The sequence below is a fragment of the Geotrypetes seraphini genome, chromosome 9, assembly GCF_902459505.1.
Source record: "Geotrypetes seraphini chromosome 9, aGeoSer1.1, whole genome shotgun sequence".
NCBI classification, from domain to species: domain Eukaryota; kingdom Metazoa; phylum Chordata; class Amphibia; order Gymnophiona; family Dermophiidae; genus Geotrypetes; species Geotrypetes seraphini.
Genome location: NC_047092.1, coordinates 5,851,752 through 5,869,446, shown reverse-complemented (window position 1 = coordinate 5,869,446; position 17,695 = coordinate 5,851,752). Strand labels below are relative to the sequence as shown.

The window sequence follows — 17,695 nt, the reverse complement described above, 5'->3', positions numbered from 1 at the left end:
GGGTACATCCTTACAATCAAATTCATAAAGGGAATAGTGAAAATGGCACAATTGCAACTTTTATGTGTTATAGAAGAGGGTGGCTGAATCTTACTTAAAAATTGGAGACATGAAGTCCTGCATGGAAGTACTTTACAGTAATAGACAAAGATCCAGGCAATCTCTATGCGCCACCTGCAAGCTTTGAGTTTTTACAGTATGCATTAGTCGAAAAACTATGATGCCCCACTGCTGTGCTGGGATGTCTGTGGCTAGTCTGCTAAGAATGCTCCCCCCCCAACACACACATCCCAGAGGTTGGCTTCTTTGTGTTTTTCACTTGGATATTTTTTTCAGAAATGGTTCAAAAAGATAGATGCACTGAGGGCAAATACATTTAGGGCCTGATTCTCGGCGTCCTAAAAAGAATCGTGTCTACATCGCTGAACACACACGCCTTAAATATAGGCTAGCATTATTGCCTCTGGAGATGCATAGGGAAGCTTAAGCACACCCAAGGTCACTTCAAGGGTAAAACCATGCCCACGCCCCGCTTGGGTGTGCTCAAGTGTTCCTACGCATCTCTGTAGATGTGCTACAGATGCTACAACATAGACATCCGTCCTCACTCAATTTTTTTCTAAAATCGTGTGTCCCAGTTGGCTGCCAGACACCTACTGCCACGTGTTTCAAGAATCAGGTCCTTAGGGAATAGCAATTTTTGAAGAAAAAAAGGTAAGATATTTTCTGGTTTGAAAATGACCATTTTCCCAAAACATCCAAAATCGGATTTAGATTTCATATTAAAAATGCCCTCCACATTTTCTCCACCTCTTCCATATCTCTTGTTAATAGCAGATTTTTTTTTGTAAAAAATGCACACTTTCTATAAAGCCATTGAGTTATTTTATTTATATTTTTGTTAAGGTTTATTCACTGTGCTGATGATTCTCCAGATCCATGCATGGATTATGAGGTAAAATAGTATTTCCTGTTCCTTTTGTGAATTGGGGGTGGCCTTTACTCTTTGAATGGGGTCACTCTTAATTTTCAGCTGCCTCTCATAGGAGCTGTCCACACAGCTTGGTGCTGAACTCTCCAAGGTTTGTGGTCACGTTTGGTTTGTTTTTGGAGGGGAGGTTTAAGTAGCCTTTTAAATGTTATCCTTTGCTAAAGTCTAAAATATTGTATTGCCACAAATTAAATAATAGAAAATTAATATTGATCTTTTTGTGAATGTGTCAAATACGGTTTAAAAATGACCTACATGAAATGTTAAACAAACTGCTCTATTAATTATGTATTAAAGCAGCAGTTCCAGGTATCCATCTACAAATTGAACTGTTTTAAAATCCATACTCGAAGGGACGTAGTGCCGTGATTCTGTAAATGACGCCTAAGTGTGATTGACGGTGACCCATCAAAAGCGTGCCGGACATTGGCACCGCTTCTGCCGGTTTCATGCCTTCAAGTGTGCGCTCTGAGAGGGTGTAGGGGCGGGAACCCCCCACTACACTTAGAAATCCTGGCGCTCCCGTTGGGGGTTGAGTGGGGGGGAGCCCCCACTATACTGAAAACTCCCATTCTCCTTTCTTCAGGAGTTTTCAGTGTAATGGGGGGGGTCCCCCAAACCACCCCCTCCCAACAGGAGCGCCAAGACTTCTAAGTGTTATAAGGCATGAAACCAGCAGAAGCGGTGACGTGCCTTAGTCCTGCACGCAAATGTCGCTGCGGGTTTGTCAGCGCACCAATGACCGGCGCGCTTTAGTTATGGTACCATGATTGACACACTTTTTTTAGGCATCGGCCAGTTTAGGCGCTGTTTATGGAATCGGCCCCTGAATGTTACTTTCTGAAGGGACCTTGAACAGCCCATTCAGTTGATAATCACAATTTTAAAATTGGCGCCGGATTAGATTGGCGCAAAGCTTGATTCTATAAAAGGTGCCCATGATAGAATTGCACTTAGCATCACCCAAGCAGCGTAACATTAGGCACACACTTTTTATACCAGGGTCGTCTTCACCTAAATACCTGCGTCTTAGATACCTAACGGAGTCTAATTCATAAAGAGGTGTCTTATCTCGAAAATATGTTTGATCTGCCCCCTAACCACATCCACTTTTAGTGTTGCCACTTTGGACTATGATCCTACTTTTTATAGAATCGTGTTTTCTGAATTAAGTGCCTAACTTCCAATTAAGTCCAGTAGAAGCAGATTATGAGTTGTTAAGCGCTGATATTGGCACTGATTAAGCCAGTTTCTCAATTAAGTTAGGCCCCGATATTTATAGAATCAGGGCCAAGAGGTTTACCACTCCAATCGATCATATTTAATGCCAGTGCCTGCAGGCAGATAGCAAGTCCTGTTTGAGCAGTCCTACCCTTACTTGCTTAGCTATGTGGGTGCCAACACTGAATACCAGCTGGCACCTACATAACTTCTGGGTTGCCCCCTGACTCCGAATATTCAGTGGTGGTATCCAGACGTGGCCTGGCATTAACTGGGCTTAATTTTGCATGTGGCTGTTAGCGGTGTGAAAACTGTTGACCATCCTGGGCTGAATAGTGGCCTCAGCTACAACAGATGAGTTTATAGGAAACGTGATAGAGGAATCTGGTTTTTGTGGGGTTATTTTTTTATATGAAGTAACATACTGCTGTTCTTCTGTAGCTGGTCCTCCGAAAATGGTGTGAATTAATTCCCGGAGCAGAATTTAGATGTTTCGTCAAAGAAAATAAACTTATAGGTGAGGTTTAAAAAAAAAAAATAAAATAATAATAATAATAATTTTAATCTTTATGGGAAATGCATAAAAAATTTTGTGTTGGAGGAAGAGTCAGATTTGATAATCAACCACTGCTCACCAGCACATGTGAACAGGTAAGTAGAAACCAAACCTTAAGGCAAAATATAAGTTTGCTTTGTTCAGTGTCTTCATTTTGCCACAAGAATATTGTGGAAAAACTGCAATTATAAATTTTAAAAAAAAGGTGTAAAATTTTTTTTAAATTTTAAATTCAATCAAATTGTTACAAATCCTCATGATGCCCTTCAAGATCAATAGTTAAGTGTTTAAATAACTTCACAGTAAGAACACAAAAATATATCAAGCATTTTTTGAGAAGATTTTATGAATATGAAGATAATCAACCTGAAGTGCAAGGGATTGAAATGCTTCGTACAAAACAATACAATACATTGATCATAGGCTGTAAGTCTATGTAAGTGAACCTCTTGTAATTAGCATTGAACCAAGAGTTTAGAGAGAGATTGGCATTTTTAATTAGTGTTTTGAACTGTTATAGGTTCGTCCTTTAAAGTATAGATTATAAAACAGATCTTCCTAAAATCTAGAAAATGAAACCTTGGTCTCCCTAACGACTCGCATTTCTGACACATTTTCAGTGGAAGAAACTGAGAGAGACAAGAAAGTCTAAACAGGTTCGGGCTCGTTTCTCTAGAGAAAAGATGACTGAGAAGGGGATGTGATAAAAGTTTAGAAAAACAGGAATGGAGTGAAAGTGTTAAAAAGGAAATCTATTTCGAGATAGACATCATGAGTATTTGTAACTATTTGAATAAACTTAAAATAAAAACTTTCTTCACAATATTCTTGTTAGGTATTTAAGGGACTCTTTTACAAAGTTGCAGTAGAAAGAGGCCTCGGTACACCCTTACTTGGGTCTTATCCATACGCTAAGGCCATTTTTACCAGTGTCGGAAAATGGATGATTTTAGGTTTTAGCTCGTTTACCCTTCATTTTACAAAACTAGCGAGGAATTCTATGAGCGCTGGAGCTAAAAAACGTGCTACGGTTTTGTAAAAGGAGGCGTTAATAGACACATTACAGCAGTTTGCAATAAATTTAAAAAAACAAGTTAATTTTGGCAGGGACAAAGGTTTTTAGTTAATAAGAACACTTGAGAGAACATGAGTTGATTTTAAATGTAAATAAATCAGTAGCTATGAGGTTGTCTAAAAAATCTAGACCACTTAATCATTCAGGATAAATCTTTTCCTTTGAAGGATGAGATCATTACCTTGCGATTTCACGGTGACAGCGCCCTAAGGGGTCCTTTTTATCAAGCCGCACTAGTGGGGTTAGTGCTTCGGACATTTCATCACGTGCTAACCCCTGCGGCAAGCCAAAAAACTAACACCTGCTCAATGGAGGCGTTAGTGACTGGTGCGGCAGGCGGTTTAACGCACGGTATTCCGTGGGTTAAACCCCTACCACGCCTTGATTAAAGGACCCCTAAAATTTGACAGATATATCAGTAGAGTTATTTTCAATTGCGGCTGATTTGTGAGCTAAAACCTTTTTTGACCCAGTCCCAATCTGGTGAAAATTGTACATGTATTGGTAACCATCAGATTAGACTACTGCAATTCACTTGATGAAAAACTGTCTTAAGAGATTACAGTTAGTCCAAAACACGGCTGCACATTTGATTCTTGATGGGGAAAAAAATGGATCATATTACCCTTATGTTGAAACAGCAGCCAGAATCCTGTTTAAACTTATTTGCCTCGTTTTTAAGGCTTTTAGAATGGATGTTCCACAAAACCTCTCTGATAAATTTTTTCCCCCAAGCACATTCCCAACGTGCTACCAATATCGCATCGAATTACATACAAAATTCTATTATTGGTGTTCAAAAATCCGCTCCACAGATAAACCATTATTTCTCGGTCAATTTCTGACACCCTACACTTAGATCCCTAAATCACAATCGCTTCTTAGTTCTACTTTTAGAGAAATATTTCTTGATATAATACATAACTCAATATTTTCCGTTCAGGGTCCAGAATTATGGAATGCTCTTCCTAGTAACTTCAGACTTCTCTACAATGCTCTGTGCTGCTCCCAATGCTCATAGGAATTCTGAGGGCTCCTTGTACGAAGGCGCGCTAGCGTTTTTAACACACGCACCGGATTAGCGCGTGCTAGTCAAAAAACTACCACCTGCTCAAGAGGAGGAGGTAGCGGCTAGCGCGTGCGGCATTTTAGTGCACGCTATTCCGCGTGTTAAGGCCCTAACATGCCTTCGTAAAAGGATCCCTGAGTGTCGGGCGCAGAGCATTCAGTGCACCAACCAGAACTAAAATCTGCTTTCATGGTTTTGTAAAAGGGGGGGGGGGGGAAATATTTTAAATAATTTTAAAATAACTTTGCAGACAGTGTCACTAATTAAACCCTCATAAATCAATCAATCATCTAACTTAATGGAAAAATCTTTCTCAAAAAGGAATGTCTTCAAAAGACTTCCCAATTTCAAATAGGTGGGTTCAAGACGAATGCCAAAGAGATGGTGAAATTCAAAAGAAAGCAGATCTGCCATCTTCAGCAGATCTTTTTTGGGAAGTGGTTGAAGTGCTTCTATTCAATATTAAACCTTGGTTTGTCATTAGGGCACAGGGTTGCTATGAAGAAACCACACAGGTGTCCTGGATGCATCTAACAGGGCATGAAATATGGTTTGGGGAGCTGGGGGAAGGGGAAAGAAAAAAATTGGAACTGTCGTTTGTGATCCGAACAATGTACAATAAAATAAAACAAACTATATAAACCTTTGTCCCTTCCAAAATGAACTTGTTTTTCATTTATTGTAACCCGCTGGGATGTTTATTAAGAATGACAGTATTTGAAGGAATAAAACAGAACGGAAGAGAGACAGGATGTCTGCAAAGCTTGAGTGGGTGTGGCTGATCACGCTGTCTAAAACGTTATTCCACCGAACCCAGAACTCGCTTGAAATTGTGAGATGAACAGGAAACTTGAGACATTTCTGCAATTGAAAGCAACAGTCCAAGTAGAAGCTTTAAGTTTTTACTTACGACTAGATGAGATTGTGGTTTTGGTATTCCCAGGCTGGAAGACTGGGCAAACAAATGGCAAATGCGCTTTAACGTGGAAAAATGCAAGGTCATGCATATAGGAGGTCGTGACCTGTTTGGGCTGCCGCGAGAGCGGACTGCTGGGCAGGATGGACCTATGGTCTGACCCGGCGGAGGCACTGCTTATGTTCTTATGTATGTTTTGAACCTTCTTCCTCTAAGCCACTACAAAAAAATTTGGCTTCTGTGTGCCGTTGAAAGCCTGAATTCATTCATTTGCCTGGCCGTGTTCGCACAGTTATTCATTCAGCAGGTCCTAGGGTCAGCTGCAAGTATGTGGACAGAAGGGAATGGGGTGCTGGAATATTTCCGTGTCTTGCTCTGATGCCCTGATGTCTCGTGCACTTTAGAATGTCTGACTTTCCTTTAAAATCAGATGAGCAAGACTCTGGTTTGCAAATGTCTTTGAAGCCAGCCTTAAAACTCCATTTCTTTATTTTACAGCGATATCCCAGAGGGATTACACACAGCACTATGAGCATATCTGTAAACAGAGAGAGGAAATCTGTAGATCTATACAGGATTTCTTCAGAGAACACATTCAGTATAAATTTTTAGATGAGGATTGTAAGTACTCTACCTATTCTTCCTTTTAAATCTGCTATGAGTTTATTGGCCTGAATTTTTTTGTGTGCATTTAGCTTATGCCTTTCTGTACTTAAGATAAGCTACAATCAGCTTCAGTGGGTCATTTTGTGTCCCTGGAGGGCTTAGTCAATGCTTGTATATTATCCCTAGACCCTACATCAAGTGCGATATGCAGAGGTCTGTGTTTATTTAGATGGGGGGATGGAGCAGTGAAATTTCAAAACTAATACTTTATGTTGAAAGGTTTAAATCTTCAAATTTCATACCTGGAAAGAAGTAATTGTGCCCAGTTGCTGAATCTCTCTTGTGCACAGCTTTCTTAAATAGAGATTTATGTATAAGAGAGATCGTTCACTTTGGCATCCTGTGCCCTTGATCCAGGCACTGTGGCAGCTTATCTTTCAGAGAAGGAACTAGCAGTATTCCTTTGGAGAAGATTGAATAAAGTGAATTTACAAAAGTCCTCTGAAATAGTACGGTGCAAGCTGACAGTTCCAGCAGCAATAAAGGCCATTAGACTGACCATGTAAATATCTAAAGGCACAATGTAACCTTGGATTTGTTTTCCTTGCAGTTGTTTTTGATATATACAGAGACAGCTTGGTAAGTGAATGAGCAGCATTTTACTAATATTTTGCTATTTTCGTGTTAAATGTTGATGAAGCATGTATTGCAAATGGTGCATTCTGTCATTCAGTGGCAGCGTGGATGGAAACTACATCTTAATTACTCTGGGAATTGCACTGGGAGCGTATATGAAACAAGCTCTGGGTCATCTCTCTACCGCGTAAAAACTTTGTTTGTCTTGACTCCCTTCACATGTAGGTGCTGAGTCATATTTGTCTGTCCTGAAGGAAAATCCGGACCCATGGCCACACCCTGAGGCCTGCCCGGTTCCACCCCAGACAGCATCTGCGCAGACGCAGACACTGATGCGGATGCCCCTTCCTGACTCAGTTTTGAGGATAGCTTTTCAAAACCTGGACAAAGTGCTGGGTTTTGATAAGCCATCCGGACCCCTAGATATGTCCTCGAAATGGACATCTGCTAACCCTACCTGATCCCAGTGAAGGTTGTTATACATAGTTATAAAGACATGAATAAGCATTCTAGCATTCTCCTAATACTTTCATTATGTTGTGTATGCCAGTGAAATGGATCAAGTCTACTGGGTCTTTTACCCCTTGCTAAACGAAACCACTCGTACCTTGCTGAAAAGGGACACAAGGGCAGGAGCTTGGGTCCTGGAGGTTAGATATGCAGCAGTTTACTGTGCTGCAATGCGCCTTCCCACTTTTGCCGAGCTCAGCACTGCTGAGCACTTGTCAGCTCTCCACTCTCTATGAGATACGGCTCCTCTGTCAGAGCTGGGAAAGGAAGCCTCGCTACTTAGATGCAGCCTTGCTAGTACATTCAGTGGCTGCAGCGGACACCTGGCAGCAGGCTGACTCAGCAGCTAATTAGAGCATGACATGGAGAGAGCGCTACCCTGCCAGAGCCTTCAGATGGGCAACTGATAAACAGAAGCACTAGTAACATTTGGGTTCTAATTTTTATGAAATTCCTAAAATGCAATTAGCAATTGCATACTGGTTTTTAAGCAGCGTATGTTTGCTTGTAAATATGTTTTGAAATTGTATTGTTGTTGCACACTGCTTCGGACGGCTTGTGTCCATTGTAGAAGAAATAAGTGCTCTTTGCTCAGAGCGAGCCCCGTTTTCCCACTATTCCATTCGACCAGTTTCTGAACCCAGTCAGTCTCTCTAGGGCAGGGTTATTCACAGCTGTCTTAATCCAACTGGCCTGTGATCTCTTTCAATCTATCCTTAATGAATATGCATGAAAGAGATTTGTATGTAAGTGAGAGGACAGGCATGCAGATCTGTCTCATGCATATTCATTAGGGATATCCTGAAAACTCTGGAGCCTATGCAAAGGACACCGTCCAGTATTGCTACTTCAGAATCGCTCAATACACACAATCTTCTGGGACTTCTGCAATAGCACCTACCTCGGCTCCAAACACTTCACCGCCGATGGGCATTTACGTATCCAGTCGTCATTAGTCTCTATTAAATTTAATGTTTATTAAAATTCTTGCTATCCCGCTTAAACTAGAAATAAGAACAAAGTGGTTTACAAAGTGATACAAAATTCCATTTGGATAGGAAAGCTGAATCAAACATAGCTGAAACATTCATAGGCAGATAATACCTAGGAATTCAGACAGTCAAGTCTACAGAGAAGGCCAGCTTAAAATAATGTGATTTTAAACTCCTTTTAAGCCTTACCAAAAATTCTTCTTTTCTCAGTTCTATCGGCAAGCTATTCCACAAGACTGGTACTAGATAGAAAAAAAGCACTGCTTTTAGTAGAAGCCAAATGTGCTTTCGATATGTTAGAACGAGAGGGCATTCTCTAAAGCTAAAAGGGGATAGATTCCGTACAAATGAAAGGAAGTTCTTCTTCACCCAGAGAGTGGTGGAAAACGAATGCTCTTCCGGAGGCTGTTATAGGGGAAAACACCCTCCAGGGATTCAAGACAAAGTTAGACAATTTCCTGCTGAACCAGAACATACGCAGGTAAGGCTAGACTCAGTTAGGGCACTGGTCTTTGACTTAAGGGCCGCGGCGGGAGTGGACTGCTGGGCACGATGGACCACTGGTCTGACCCAGCAGCGGTAATTCTTATGTTCTTATATAAGTTCAAGTTTTAATAAAAATTTGATTGATCACCTATTTTAATTTAAGGTAATATATAATAATATAAAAAAATGGAGCATTACAAGTTTAAAATACTCAACAAAAAATTAATTACTAAGACAAAGCCAGACGAATGAGAGAAAAAAGGGAGAAGGGTGGACTACAATAAAGTCAAGAAAAGAGAACAAAAAAAGGAAAAAACTAGGAGAGAGGGAGAGAAGTTTCATTCAATGCGACTCTATTATCATTTAAGATCTTAATAATCACCGTGGGGCACAGAACGTCACCAAGGAAGAAAGATTTGGAGGCTGACATCAGAATCTTAAATTTAATTCTAAATTCCATAGGTAACAAATGGTATTTAATATATAATGGTGTCACATGATCCCTCATCCTGGCTTTACCCAATAAACGAATTGCCGTATTCTGTAATGTCTGTAATCTCTTTAATCATTTTTTATTTATACCCTTTATCACTAACTTCAAAAATACTATTTAGAATATATTTTCACTTATCTTAAAAATGAAGACTCAGGTCGGGGATAGCTAGTGTTACCGTATTTAGCGAAGTAAAAATCCGGACCCATGGCCACGTCCCCAGGCTCACCCAGTTCCGGCCCATTCCCCCATCCCCGGACGTCAATGAAAGGATGTCATGCTTGCATGCATGGATGTCCCTTCCCGACGCGATTTTGTCAGGAAGCTTTTCAAAACCCGGACAAAGTGCAGGGATTTGAAAAGCCGTCCAGACTCCCGGACATGCGGAAATCCAGACATCTGGTAACCCTAGGGATAGCATAACTGACATGAATCATGTTTTGCAATAACTGCTGTCTCAAGATATATCCCTGTCTTAAGAGTAAAGCACCTCTGAAGACTGGATACGTAAATCCCCATCGGCAGTGAAGTGTTTGGAGCCGAGGTGGGTGCTACTGCAGAGATCCCAGAAGATTGTGTGTATTGAGTGATTCTGAAGTAGTAATACTAGACGGTGTGGTTTCATATACTACTTCTAAGCTAGTTTGAGGAGCTGACAAGAGTAGATCAATGTATTTATTAGTCATCCATAGAAAGATGGTGCCTTATTAATAAAGGAGCAAGAGGAGGCAAATTGCTAGACAGGTTCAATTTCTGGGCAGCAGGAATTGGTAAAGAAGGAGACGTGTGGTGCGCAATCTTTTTAGTCACTCAAGACCCAGGATTGGGCACCACAGGTCTCCTCCTTTGGTTTTCTTTGCTCTCCAGTTTGAGTGTGCAGGGGGAATTGGGGGATCCTCCAAAGATTGGAGAGGGACGTTCCAGGCCAGCCAGGCAGTGATTGACTGGCCCAGAATGTCCTCTTCGATGTCAGAATTGACGTCGGGTGGCGAGAGTTGGTCGGCCCCACGGGGAAGAAAAGCAGGGAGGGAGAACTCGGTGCCGGCCTGTTTCCCGATGGCGGCAGTGGCAGCCTTTCCCCGGCGGCAGCCTATTCCCCGGTGGGTGGCCAGCTGTGCACCCCCTTGGGCGTGCACCTGGGGCGGACCGCCCCCCCCCTCCCTTGGTATGCCACTGCAAATGACACCCCCCAAAAATCCATTAGATTCCAGGAAATGTCAGCTTCTGCACCCCCCCCACCCCCGAAAGTCAATCCAAAAAAGCAGAACAGTCCAGGTCTTCAAACCAAAGGGAATTTGGGACTATACACTACTTCCCCTAAGCTAGGGGAAGGCAATTCCAGTCCTCGAGAGCCGGAGCCAGGTCAGGTTTTCAGGATATCCATAATGAATATGTATGAGATGGATTTGCATGTGCTGCTTGCTTGACATGCAAATCTATCTTATGCATATTTATTGTGGATATCCTGAAAACCTGACCTGGTTCCGGCTCTCGAGGACCGGAATTGCTTACCCCTGCCCTAAGCCTGTGAGGGAACAGGCTCAAAAGAGTGTGTAAATAAAAGCTTTGAATACATGTGAGCAGGGCTCCAGGAAGCTCTGGACTGGACTCTGCTACATTTGGGGGGTTAATGGCTTTGTCCTTTCTCACTCTTGGGCATTAGCTGTCGCAGGCCTTGTTTTTACTGTGCTCTTTATTTCAGGGTAGAGTATGGCTAATCGATTTTAACCCATTTGGTGAAGTTACAGACTCGTTGCTATTCACCTGGGAAGAACTGACAGGTGTGATAAGCATGAAGGACGATCACGGCGAAGGGGAGGCTATGGAACAGGCAAGAAACAGCAGCACCTTATAATTCCAAAGCGTGACAAGAAAAGGGTGGAAAGAAATGGGATTGCAAACAGAGTATCCCCAGGGTTTTCAACCTCTTCTCCCTAGGCAGAGTGCTGGCAGCGTTTGCCCTTGAAACCTGCCAGACATTCTTCTAACCAGAAATAAATCAAGACCCGTCAAACTGGTTTTTGTTTTAATGCAATTTTCTGCAACTTTCCTATTCTGTGATGACCAGAACAGTTTACAGTCAATAAAATACACCTTGTACTGTACTAAATTGTATTATAAATCGCCTTAACCCTATTTAGGCATAGCGTGACTTGTAAATCCCAGATTAGATTGTAAAATAATAAAACCATTTCCATGAAAGCTAATTTTGAGCAGTATTTCCTACTTTGATGGTTGATTGCAATTTTTCTTGGAAATGTTCTGTTTTCCACTGCTTGCCCTGGATTGGTAGCATGGAATGTTGCTACTCTTTGAGATTCTAGAATCTTATTAGTCTTTGGGATTCCCGGAATCTTGTTACTCTTTGGGATTCCGCATGGAATGTTGCAACTCCTTGGGTTTTGGCCAGGCCAGGTTCTAGTGACCTGGATTGGCCACCATGAGACCAGGCTACTGGGCTTGTTGGACCATTGGTCTGACCCATAATGATCTAATAAAAATAAAATAAATGAATAAATAAAACCATAAAAGCAAACCAGTCTAAAATACAATTAAAAATTAGGACAGCACTCAGTACTGTTCTTCCCTTGCCCTCTCTAATCCCTGTTGAGAGAGTATTTATTTGTTAAACTCGCTGTCTGCATGAACTGAGTTGAACTGTCCTACTGCTGATGCTTTGCTGAGGAAGTAACCTAGAAGAGCCCTGGGTTGAAGCAGAGAAACCAGGGTTCAAATCCTACTTCTGCTACGGCCACGCCTTGTGACCTGGGCAAGCCACTATCTCCCGTTGCTCCAGAAATTCACTTAATATTGAAATATGGTTTCTGAATATCTCACTGTCTAGCACTGTGTGTGTCCAGTAGTGATACATAAAGAAGTGTTTACAGAACATAATCTGGACTTATTCTCTGACTTTTCTCACCATTCCAAGTTAAATGCAGACATAAGCATAGCTTTACTGGGTCAGACCAATGGTCCATCAAGCCCAGTAGCCCGTTCTCACAGTGGCCAATCCAGATCACTAGTACCTGGCCAAAACCCAAGGTGTAGCAATATTCCATGCTACCAATACAGGGCAAGCAGACTATGGGCTTTTCTTCCAGGAACTTGTCCAAACCTTTCTTAAAACCACTCTTACCACATCCTCTGGCAATGCCTTCCAGAACTTAACTATTCTCTGAGTGAAAAAAATTTCCTCCTATTGGTTTGAAAAGTATTTCCCTGTAACTTTATCGAATGTCCCCTAGTCTTTGTCATTTTTGACGGAGTGAAAAATCGATCCCCTTGTACCCGTTCCACTCCACTCAGGATTTTGTAGCCTTCAATTCTATCTCCCCTCAGCCGTCTCTTTTCCAAGCTGAAGAGCCCTAACCGTTTTAGTCTTCCCTCATACGAGAGGAGTTCCATCCCCTTTACCATCTTGGTCGCTCTTCTTTGAACCTTTTCTAGCGCCACTATATCTTTCTTGAGCTAAGGAGACCAGAATTGAATGCAATACTCTAGGTGAGGTTGCACAAAGGAGTGATACAAGGACATTATAACATTCTTAGTCTTGTTAACCCCCTTTTTTTTTTTTTTTTTTTAAATAATTCCTAGCATCCTATTTGCTTTTTTGGCCACCGCCGCACATTGGGTGGAAGATTTTATCGTATTCATCGCTTTGTTTGGGCCCTTCCCGTTTTACTAAAACCCTAAGGAACATCCCTCAGAAAGTAAGGTCTTGTCTGCATGAGGAACACCTTCGTTTTTTTGGTGCAGTCATAATATGATCGCACTTAGACTACTGTACCACTTGTTTTGGGGGGGTTCTCAACAAAGCCTCTATCTAGATCGCAAATACTATTGGGAAAACAAAGGAGGTAAATCCCCAGTAATAGAACCAAGAAGAACCTCGTTTGGAAAAACGCCCCCAGTGAAACTTCTTTTTTATATTTTTAAAATTTTTTATATATATTTGAGAGTTTCAGTATACAGGAACTCAGAATAACTGAGAAATCCCCACAGGTTCTCTTGGACCTTTGCTAACAGGCAAATAAGTCCAGAGTCCGTGTTGCATCTCTAACTCTTAAAAAAAAATTTTATGATTATTTTGTGTTTTTTTTATATTGAAATATATGTGAAATAGTTTATAGTTTATTGATTTATATCCCGCTTTATACAAAGTGGGTTCCAAAATGTACTTACATAATATTATCAAATCGCATCCAATTAACAAACAAACATTTCAGCGACCAGCGCCTACAATTATATTAAAGCTTCAATTCCCATATTTCATCTTAGAGAACTAATCATTAATATTGTAATCAAACTTCTCATCAAAAATAGTCCAAGGCCAATTGAGACAACACCTGAAACATGGCAATATACCAAATTTAGATTGAATTACTTAACTGAATGTTAAACGTGGTCCCAAATGCCCGTGGGCAGAGTTGGCAGCGGGGGGGGGGGGGGGTAGGTCTGTTGATACTAATTCTAAAATGTTGATGCCTGTTTTTTAGGGTTCTTTTACAAAGCCGCTTAGCGGTTTAACGCGCGCTAAACTGTCGGCCGCGCTAGACGCTAGCATTGAGCTGGCGTTAGTTCTAGCCGCGTAGTGCGGGTTTAACGTGCGCTAAAACCACTAACGCAGCTTCGTAAAAGGAGCCCTTAGTGTTGATGAGAACCCTACTATGCCACTGTTTTGCTTATTCTTTTGTTTACATCAATAAAAATAGTTTGAACCATAAATGCAGTCCCAAACTTACATTTAGTAAGTGTGAGAAATCAGTTAGGTCTTCACCTTTGTTACGCTTAGTTCCCACGTCCATTACCTTCACTGTATACTGTGATCACTGGCAGCCTAGCCAGGTTACCCAGCCACCAACCAAAGGCTAAGAGCCCTGATCAGAATTTTCACGATTCCAACCTTTTAAAATCTTTTCTTCCATCTGTTATCAAAAAGGTTGTGAGCCTAGGCTTAGGCTGGATAACCTTCCAGGTTCCCGTTACTAGGATGACTTGTCAACCTTCTATATGACCTTGACCTGCCGCTAACCTGTTTTTGAATACCAGCACACAATTACAGCTAATCAGATCACTATTAGGGATGGGGGGAGAGCTCAAGAAAGCGATCGGAAAATAATGCTGAATTGAAAGTGTGGTTACCTTTTAGAAAGTGGTGAATCGATAACTGTCTGAAACGCAGATGTTTGTATGAAGTAATGTGAATGGGGTTCTGTTTTTTCCATTTAGGATCATCCGGCCTTCCGTTATACAACCAGCGAAGTCACAGTCCAGCCCAGTCCCTACCTGAGCTACAGGCTTCCCAAAGATTTTGTGGACCTTTCTACTGGAGAAGATGCTCACAAGCTAATCGACTTCCTCAAATTGGTGACTAAAACCTAAACGTTTATGTTGAGTGTTTACAAGTAGAGAATGACACTGGGACAAATTTTTCTCCGTCCCCGCGGAGCTCATTTTCCCGTCCCATCCCCGCAAGTTCTTTTCCTGTCCCTGCCCCATTCCTGCAAGCTCTGTCCTCATCTGCACTAGCCTCAAACACTTTACAATCATAGGTGTTTGAGGTTTGTGCGGTTAAGGCAGAGCTTACAGGAATGGGACGGGATGGGGAAAAATTTGTCTCCCATGTCATTCTCTATTTACAAGTTTGATCTAATGGCAGCCTTATAGGAGTTTCCTCATTTCTTGGTTCTCTCTCTTCTCCATCTTGGTCTTATCCCTATGTGTTGGAAAGAATTTTACAAAAGAGGTCAAGAAATGCCTTCAAAAGAACTCTGAAAAATTAACAGAATAGGATCAAAATCAGCAAAAGATATTTTGAGTTTGAAAAATGGGCCATTGGGGGTTGCAGAGAAATAAGACCCCCTCCCCAATAAATAAAATGGCTTAGTGCATTTCTGTGAGAGTTATACGTTTCTGTAGATACAGTAAAACATAACCGTTAGGGAGGTTCCTTGTTTCAAACTTTCCCAGCCCCCCTAAACTGCCCTCGTAATCCAAAAACTACTCCCTCGCAACTGCCCCTCGACCCCCCCCCCCCCACAGCTGCCATTAGCTCTCAAACTACCTCCACAACTGCTCAAACCCAAAAACTCTCCCACCCTCTTCCCGAACCCTTTATCTTTGGTGCGAGTAGCCACGAATGTGCTTTGGCGCGGGTCCCGGAGTGTGCCAAAACCGACGTGACCATCAAGTTTGTGGCTGCTCATGCTAAAGTTAAAAAGGTACAGGGGAATGGGAAGTACGCATGGGGCAAAGTGAGAAGGGAGGGCGGAGATCCGGAGGGCTGCCAGTGGACTGTCCCTCCCCCGCACTCCCCTTACTACGCCACTAATACTACCCCTTGTATCTGCCCCCCAAACTGCTTTTCCTGCAAGCAGCCCTTTTCCCCAACAGTTGCCCCTCACCCTGCAAACTGCTGCCACCCCCAAAGTGACCCCTCTGCAACTGCCTCAGTACTAAAAACTACCCGACCTGCAACTACCCTAGAAATTGCCCCCACCCCCACCCCCCGCTGCTCCTTCACTATTCTCGTTCACAAAACATTTGATGAGCCGTGCTCTGCGTGTATTTTCACTTCTGTATTTGTGAGAGGCAGAGTGTGCACGACACAAACTCCACACAGCTGAGCCAGGAAAGGGAGGGGGATGAGTCCTTGCAGCCCAGGCTCACCCCACTGCATGGCAGCTATTATGCATTTAACTTAGTTGAACTATGAACTAGGCGTCGTGGCCTTTAAAATACCCTTGGACAATTTTCTTATGTGAACTTTTTCTGCCTTTGTGTTGACAGAACAGAAACCAAGCTGATGAGGACTCTGGTGACAATGTGGATGAGTGAAATCTCCTTCCCTCGTGACAGAGATTACTCTTCTCTTTTACCACAGAGCACTGCAGCTGCACTTTCTGATGTCTGCCCCCTATATCTGACCTTGCTATAATAAATACACAGAATTTCCATTCGAGTGCTTTTCCTTAAGAGAAATACTTCTTCGTAGAGATGGTGATGGATGCATGCAACAAAACTGCAGCAAAATCCAAGAAAACCTCCATTAATAATAATAATAATAATTTATTTTCTTGTATACCGCCCCACCAGCAGTTCTAGGCGGTTCACCACAAAGAAACTGAAACATTTCAGCAGAATATACAATTTCAAAAACACACTTCTACATACATCAGTCGAATGCAGCAATAGCTAAGATGCGATTTCAACTCTTTGCTATCATTAAAACATAAGTTAAAAATAATCACAAAACACCATCGTAATATTAAAAAAAAAAAAAAAAAAATCAGCATTCTTATTTATCAGATAGATACGTTTTTAATAATTTCCTAAATGTAAAGTAAGAATAGGCTTGAGCAATCAATGGGTTTATCCAGGAGTTCATCTTCCCTGCCTGATCCTCCGCTCTGAGAGGAGTGAGGAATAAAGCAGTGTCGAGCCAGGGCACAGTAAACCTAGTGTCCTTGGCTCGAGACACCCGGAAGTGCGCTGGTGTTGGCGTATGCGCAAAGGCCCTTCAAACGGGCCTCGCGCCAAGAGAAGGGCCATTAGAGAGAAGAGGTGCCAGCTTCGGGAGATTGCTTACAGGATGTGCCTCTCTTTGCGAGAGGCATGTCCTGTATACAGTCAGCCGGCACCTCTCCTCTTCCCCAGTATTCCCAGCAGGCACACAGTTTGAGATAGACTGGGATAAAGCCTTGGATAAGCACAGAGGATCCTTAGCTGTGAAGGTTAAAGGCTGGGTAGGGAGGAGTACACGAATGGTTAATGCCCAGTTCCACCCAACCCCAGTCCCCCTCTCCTCCTACGCTCTCCTGCCAGACGTAATTTCGAGGAAGCTTTTCAAAACCCAGACAAAGTGCCAAGTTTTGAAAAGCTGTCCGGACCCCTAGACATGTCCTCGAAAAGGAGGACGTGTCCAGGAAAATCTGGAGATCTGGTAACCTGAATGCAGTGAGCTGAGATCCTGGGGAACTGGGTTCAATTCCCACTACAGCTCCCTGGGACCCTGGGCAAGTTACTTAACCCTCTGTTGCCCTTTAGATCAGTGGTCTCCAACCTGGGCTGCATTGTGACTATGAGACAGCTCTGAGGGGCCACCAAAGGAGTTCAAGCTTACGTATAGTACAAATTTTGTG

General features: G+C 42.3%; 1 protein-coding gene across 1 annotated transcript in view; it reads left to right on the top strand.

The window, feature by feature from the left end:
• The window catches only part of CDC123 (cell division cycle 123), a 49,457-nt gene extending 32,947 nt beyond the window's left edge, over positions 1-16,510 (top strand). The window contains exons 7-13 of the mRNA XM_033959196.1: positions 907-955; positions 2,654-2,729; positions 6,327-6,449; positions 7,045-7,073; positions 11,254-11,382; positions 14,784-14,921; positions 16,344-16,510. Of these exons, the coding sequence (XP_033815087.1) occupies positions 907-955; positions 2,654-2,729; positions 6,327-6,449; positions 7,045-7,073; positions 11,254-11,382; positions 14,784-14,921; positions 16,344-16,391 (592 nt within the window). The 3' untranslated portion in view covers positions 16,392-16,510. The remainder of the gene's footprint in view (positions 1-906; positions 956-2,653; positions 2,730-6,326; positions 6,450-7,044; positions 7,074-11,253; positions 11,383-14,783; positions 14,922-16,343) is intronic.
• Positions 16,511-17,695: the final 1,185 nt, after the last annotated feature.